General features: G+C 37.5%; 1 protein-coding gene across 1 annotated transcript in view; it reads left to right on the plus strand.

The window, feature by feature from the left end:
• The first annotated feature begins 721 nt into the window (after window positions 1-721).
• pmepa1 (prostate transmembrane protein, androgen induced 1) overlaps window positions 722-7,500 on the plus strand; it is a 33,891-nt gene continuing 27,112 nt past the window's right edge. Inside the window, exon 1 of the mRNA XM_056460693.1 lies at window positions 722-1,064. Coding sequence (XP_056316668.1) covers window positions 959-1,064 — 106 coding nt within the window. The 5' untranslated portion in view covers window positions 722-958. The remainder of the gene's footprint in view (window positions 1,065-7,500) is intronic.

Consider the following 7,500-nt stretch of genomic DNA (forward strand, 5'->3'; position numbering starts at 1 on the left):
GGGTGTTACTGGGTTGCAGATGGAAGGGCATCTGCTGTGTAAAACATATGCTGGAATAGTTGGCGGTTCATTCCACTGTGGTGACCTCTGATCAATAAAAGGGACTAATCTGAAAAGAAAATGAATAAGTATTTTGAGTCCAAACTATTATAATGTCAGCAAATGATTATTATTCTAAATATGAGGAACAAGACTTTTGTACTCCATTATTACACTCAGTGTCATTAATATATTCTGGAAATCATGAGAAAATAGATAATAGTCATTATTTTACGTGGATTCTAAAGCTCAATTACACTTTTATTGTTTTGATGCCCTTTTACTGTGTTTTTGACGAGAGGAGGGGGTGTTTTATGCACTCAAATTATAATACAAAATACATAATATATACATTAATGGCATTTTTCAAGCACATCAAACTTAATCAGAGCTAAAAGTGCGTATAAATATTCCGTCTGTGCTCTCCGTGATGTCTTTCCGTCCACACCAATGGGTCCACACACACACTTTAAATGTTTTTAAAGTGACTGTCCCAGTGAAATCGATCGATACTGTGTGTGTGTGTGTGTGTGTGTGTGTGTGTGTGTGTGTTTGATCCCTGTGTGACTCCGATTGGCTCGCACTCTCTGCGAAAGGCCAAGTCTGGCAATGACGTCACAATGTCTGCCTCGAGACCCCGCCCCTCAGCGTTAGCTCCGCCCCCGCCGCTTCCTAGCCAACTTGGACTTGAATGAGGTGCGCGCAGACGCTGGAAAGTAGTACAAACCGTCTGGGAATAACGGGAATACTGGAGCACAGCGGCCAGACAGCGGGCCGGGGGCGGGGGGACGGCGGTTAGAGGACGGTAGACACAGAAGAGGAAAAGCCTGCGTCAATGTTTTTATTCGACAACGCGCGCTGAGGCGACCGACCGACACACCAACCGACAAACCGTCCGTTTTCCACGTCGATTTCCTCAATGTTCAGCTTCATGGGTCTGACGAACGGAACCACCGACACCCTCACCAATGTCTCCTGTACATGTAACTGCCAGAGATCCACTTCATTCCAGAGTATGGCGATCTGTGAGTATCTGCTCCGCTTTTTTCTTTACTCACTACGTTAAACCGCGAATCTCCGCCGTTTTGGGGGGTTGATTCTCACGGTCACACGAGCCCGCGGTGTGTTTACAATCCTTTAAAGTTATCTAAAGTCACTAGTTAGTCCCAGACGAACTCCTCAGAAAGTTTTAAAGGGGACTAGTTTATGTGGTGTATGTAACTTTTCCGGTTAGTGGGTGAAGCGGTCAGTGACAGAGTCTGTAATCATTAGCTCACAGCACACTAAAACTGTCTCGAATATGAATTATAGACGAACACATATGCTTATGGAGATGTATTATAGTGAGGTTTATGTGTTAGGGAAAGTCCTGGTGAATGTTTTTTTCTTCTCACTGCTTTATGTAAGTGTGTATGTTATGCTGTATTATACCACAGTGGCTGTTGAATAATTGAGGAATATTCATAAGCATGCTGTTATTTTTGATATAATGCCACAGCTAAAGCAGTTCAATACCACATTACAGGTACATATCATTATGCTGATCGAATTCAGTTGTTTCACAGACACATTAAAAAATAAAAACAAAAACTTTTAATGAGAATAACTATTATATTATTATATGAATATTATATATATATATATATATATATATATATATATATATATATATATATATATATATATATATATAAATGTATTTCAGTGGCACTTTGATAATTTTTTTTTTTATCTTAAGGCGTGCTGTAATTTTCAGATAAATGCACAACTAAATCAATTCCAGACCACATTAAAGGTACACATCACTGCACTTAATGATCTCAGTTATTTCTCAGACACAAAACACTAAAGACTTTTAATGAGATGTGAATAGTTCAGTGGTCTTATATTAATTATTATTTTTAATAGTTATTTTCAAATAATGGCACAGCTAAAGTAGTTCCGGCAGGTCTTCAGCACATTACAGCTCCGTATCACTACGCTGAATTATTAGAGTTATTTCACAGCTAAAACTGTCAAAAATCAATCAAAACTAAAGGCTTTTAATGAAATGTGTAATGAGCAGAGCATTGTGACCACATCACCCTTATATGTGTGTGTTATTTGCTAATAATTAAACGGCCTGTCATCAATTATTTCTTCTGCGATGTGCAGATTCTTCTGAATTTGGATGCCTCAGGTGGACTGGATGCTCTTAAAAGAATTAACCATGCTTTTACTGTAATAAAAGTGTAGTAACTATGATTTATTTTGGTGCACTGACTACACTGCTTTCTAAAAAATGTTGAGTTGTTTTAATCTGTCATTGGGTCAAATATCTACAAACCCAACATTGTGATATTTTTATTAAATTTAAATGACACTTTTTGACGCAACATTGGGTTAAAATAACCCAGCATTTTTTTAAAGTGTATAATCAACCATGTTCAACATTAACTTAAAAAAGCTGATTTCTTATAACCCAACATTGGGTCAATTATGAATACACCCATCATTAGGTCAATTCAATGAAATTTAAATGACACACAATTGAGCTTTTGGGCTGAATGTTTGACGCCGTCTACTGAAGCGAGGATGTTATACAATACCTTTTATTCCGAGTTATTACCGAGTAAACAAATATAATGACTGAAAACACGCAGGCCTGTGCGAATAGACATATAATGTAATGCTGTACAGTAATGTGTCATGTGTTTGTGTCGGTTGTCTTTATTTTAACAGTTTCGTGATGATGCGATGGTGTGTTTTATCTGCCTGATTCCCACTGAACTGGGCAGGTTGTGTGACGTTTGATTCGGGGGTGTTCTGGGGGCGGGGTTTGCGTGTTAAGCTGCGAGCTACTAGCCCAATAGTGGAAACGGGACATGATTTCGGCCTCACTGGCTCGACAGTGGAAATGCGGCTAATGTTTGATTTTGTCCATATCTGATCTAACTTTGGGTTAAAAATAACCCATTATTTTTAGTGTATTATTAATGACAGTTTTGCAACATTAACTATGCATTAAAAAATGCTGCATTGGGTTAAATATACACACATTCAACATTAGGTTAACTTTTTCCAATCAAAAATCTTTGCACCAAATTATTGGGTTTGTCCATATTTGACCCAACATTGGGTTAAACCAATGCAGCCTTTTTAGTGTGTGTAGTTAATCAGCCATGGGTTTTGCAACATTAACAAAGCAAAAAGAAAATGCAGATTTCTTGTAACCCAATGTTGAGTTAAATATAGACAAACTCTACATTAGCTAAAAAATCTATTAAATTTAAATTATAAATTTAATTTAAAATTTACATTTTAACAAAATGTATGATTTTTGTCCATATTTGTCCCAACATTGGATTAAAACAACCCAGCATTTTTTGTGTGTGTTAACAAAAAAAGTATAAAAATATGTCTTGTAACCCAACATTGAGTCAAATATGGACAACCCAAGATTAGGTTAATTTATTAAAATTTAAATGACCGGTTGTAAAACAACGTATGATCTTGTCTAAATTATACCCAACATTGGGTTACATGAATCAGCATTTTATTTGAGTGTAGTTCAACCATAATATTTGATTTATTCAAATGCACTGAAACACATTTACTAAACTAAAGCAGTGGTTCATTTGGACATTTCTGATGAGGATGAGCTCCTCTGTGACGTTCTGTCTGCTCCAGAATCCTCAGCTGGGAGTCGCCCGACTAATACTTAATTTGTAGTGACTAACTCATTGTTCAGACAGCTGCCCCCTGTTGTCCAGCAGACTCATTCACTCGTGGAATTTCTTTGAAGACGCGTGATTAACCGTCTTGCAAAATCTGTCTGCACTTTTCCAAGTAATCTTGTGCTGAACGCATAACAAGGTGATATGAGCTGGTGTTTGCGAGCCGGAGAGATGAAGGCGCTCGTGGGAAAGATTCCTGAGCAGATCTGGCTGTGTTTCTATCTCTGCCTGCCTGTGTGAATGTGCGGCGTTCAGACCTGCTCTTGCCCTTGTTTGTCTAGACAGACGCTCCGTCACGCCTGACCTGATGTTCTCTGGAAATGAAAGTAACACTCCTGCTGATATCCAGTTTATCAGGCTCTTTAAAAGTCAGTTCAATCCGGAGTTTGCTCTCTGCTGCAGTGTAAAAACTGAACAGAATTCTGTATGTTGTGTGTTTTCTGTTTATTTATGGTGGTGAATTGCATTATGGGATGTTGAGAAATAATAATGCACAAAGTAGTAATAAAAGAATACACAAACTAATCATTTTTTGGTCAGGATTTCTAATAGGGCTGAATAATATTGGATAACACTCACATTGCAATATTTTATTATTTGCCCCACCGTAACACTTTACATAACGGTTGATTCATTTATTTACTAACACGAACACTTGACAATACATTTATTACAGTGTTATTTATCTTTGTTAATGTTATTAATGTACAATGTTAGTTCATGTAACTAATGTTAATATGCATTAATTTGGATTTTAATGACGCAATAATAAATGCTGAACTATGATTAATAAATGCTGTACAAGTATAGTTCATTATAGAGCTGCACAATGTATTGTTTCAGCATCGATATCGCAATATGCACTTAAAGAAATAGATTAATTCTTTAATTAATTCTAAAATCAAGACTATACAGTGTTATTTTAGATTTGATGATTACATTTCTGTACCTCAGTATTGTTCGATTCCACTGAAAACCGTACTGAACTGTGTCTCCTACTGTAATATCAACTCAACTCTATTGCGAATGCTCACATTGCAATATGAATGCTGAAATGATATATTTAGCAGGCATATAGCGAGTGCATATGAATGAATGGGGTTTGAGATCAGAGTCTCTTCATTGTTGTTTTTGAGCGTTGTTTGTTTCGTTACAGTGATGTCCACATGAAGTGCTCTGTTGTTTTCATTACGAGCTGCTTCTGGGAAACTGAATGCGTGGATGTGTGTTTGCTTCATTCGTCATCGCTGAAGCTGAGAGAGAGAGAGAGATAGTGTGTGTGTCGTCTGGCTTCTGTCAACATGAAAGAAAGCATTTTGCCTGAATAATTACTTAAGACTTCGTTTAGGCATTCATTTAAAAACAAAAGCATGTTGTCATTGGTAGTTCTGTCTAAAATATTCTCTGGTTTTGCATTAATAATTACACTATTGACAATTGAGACTGTGATTAACAAATAATCACTGATGCTTAGGCTTGGGCGATATCCAAATTTTGATAGTCAAACCTCCTCCCTATTTTACCTCGGTATCTGGTATTACCGTGCATAATTAAAAAAATATGGTGTAAGGTGCAGACAGCATCACTAAACTGTTGGCTTGTGCCTAAACCAATCAGAAACTGAGTACCGTATATGCGACATTAGGTTCACAGTCACCTGTTTGTCTTGTTCGTATTAGAGATCTGCGCGGGATGCTCCCTCTCATACACAAACCTACACACACACACACACACACTCACACACATAGACAGCTCTAACCAAGCCAGCGACGCACAGCATCAAGCTCTCTCTCTCATTCACACATAATCACACACACACACGCATAGACAGCACCAAAACAAGGGACACACAGCATCACACTCTCATTCACACACACACACACACACACACACGCACACATAAACAGCATGCTGATGCGCCCGCTCGCTCCCGGTCAAATTACACCAGAGTTACCGACCGCTCCTGTGCTTTATTCAGAAATTTATTCCCGCACGGCAAGAAATCTGGTCTGCTCCCGTGGTATAGCAGCTAGAATGCAGACCTCTAGTTGGTATTTACCACGTCTCCCTTCTCGTTTGGTCGTAACCCGAAATATTGCCAAACTGCTGAGGTTGTGTCTTTTTTGGAGACCGGGTCACTTGGTGTGTGACTCGCCATCTTACCTCACCTCTCTCTCTCTCCTCCACACTGTCCTGTGATGACAATCACGCATACGCATTTTTGAGCATGAAATAAATAATATTTAATACTTGTCTCCTATATAAGTCCATTGTTTTTTATGATGGTATAACGGTATTGAAACTGAAACCGTTGCTATTTTAAGATCCCGCCGTGTACCGTATTACCGCCCAAGCCTACTGATGGTCATCACTTGGGTTGCAAAGTACGAAATATTTCCAGCAAATTTACATTTGTCTCTGGAATTTTGAATATATTTCAAGTTGGAAACTTGAATTTGAATAATTTATTTAAATTATTTAGAGAAATTTATACAAACATAATTATAAATATTTTGTTCATAAGCTGACATGCACTAGGGCTGCACAATATTTAGTTTGAGCATCGATATCGCAGTGATCATTCACAATAGTCACATCACAAGAATATGTAATGTTGAGTCTGGAATGGATTATAATTAATCATTTTGCAGTTGTTAGTTCAGACGAAGGCTATGCAGTATTATTTTATTTTTGATTATTCAATTACTGTATACCTGAATACATTTCCACTCTTTGGAAAACAATAAAACACGGTGTATATTTAATCAGCATATTTTTCTTTATTCAATTTATCCATGGTTTCCGCTACGTTCAATCTTCCATGGCGGGGCGCCACACCAAAATTCATCCCGCCACGGCTACATTACAGCTTCTCATTCAAAACATTCGGTCGTTTTTTTTAAATAGCGGGTTATAATCGCACCAAAAACGTATTAAAAGGTAAGTGAATTATAACAGAGGGAACTTTTCTGTAATGCGTTCTTTGTTTAACCCTTTAAGTTGACGTGCTGACTGACTGACTGACTGACTGACAGGTGCGGGATGTGTGAGGCCAGCAAACACGCCGTAGCTTTCAGTTAAGATGAACACAGTATCCATAATTATACTTTATTTATAGATAAAGGTCTTTGGTTCTGCATATAATGACTTCATCTTGCTGGAGTTTATAACCGTTTCACTTTAATTCAGGACGCATTAATGTCGCTCTGTAGGTCTGTTAGCGACATTCATCAATATTCCTAGCCAATCTAATAAATGTTGGAGACATACTCACTACATAAACACGCTAAATCACACTTCAGCAGCGTTTATTTGAGAACACACAAGAAAATCTGCAGTTGAGGGCGAGCAAGAGGAAATCTGCGCTCGAGCACAGAGATTGACATGCTCGTAGGCTATTACATGAATGCAATCTCGACTTCATACTGCGCTCACGACATTTGTCAATGAAATAACGCCACATGTAGTTGGTAGATCTGTGTAAAATGGCCAACAGAGTCTGCCACCACAGCTGGAAAAAATCCTAGAGGAAACACTGCTATATATGAGTGTAGAATGTTTATTATACAAATATCATGCTTAATAATGTAAATATTATGCTTATTATATAAGACTTATTGTGCTCAAGTGCTATATAAATAAACTTGAACTATATTTTATGCACAGAATCTTCCCAATCAATCTAAAATGATAGATTCTTTACAACATTTATTCAACTCATCTAGTGAAAGTGTATTCATATCAC

Source organism: Danio aesculapii, chromosome 6 (assembly GCF_903798145.1).
Source record: "Danio aesculapii chromosome 6, fDanAes4.1, whole genome shotgun sequence".
NCBI classification, from domain to species: Eukaryota; Metazoa; Chordata; class Actinopteri; order Cypriniformes; family Danionidae; genus Danio; species Danio aesculapii.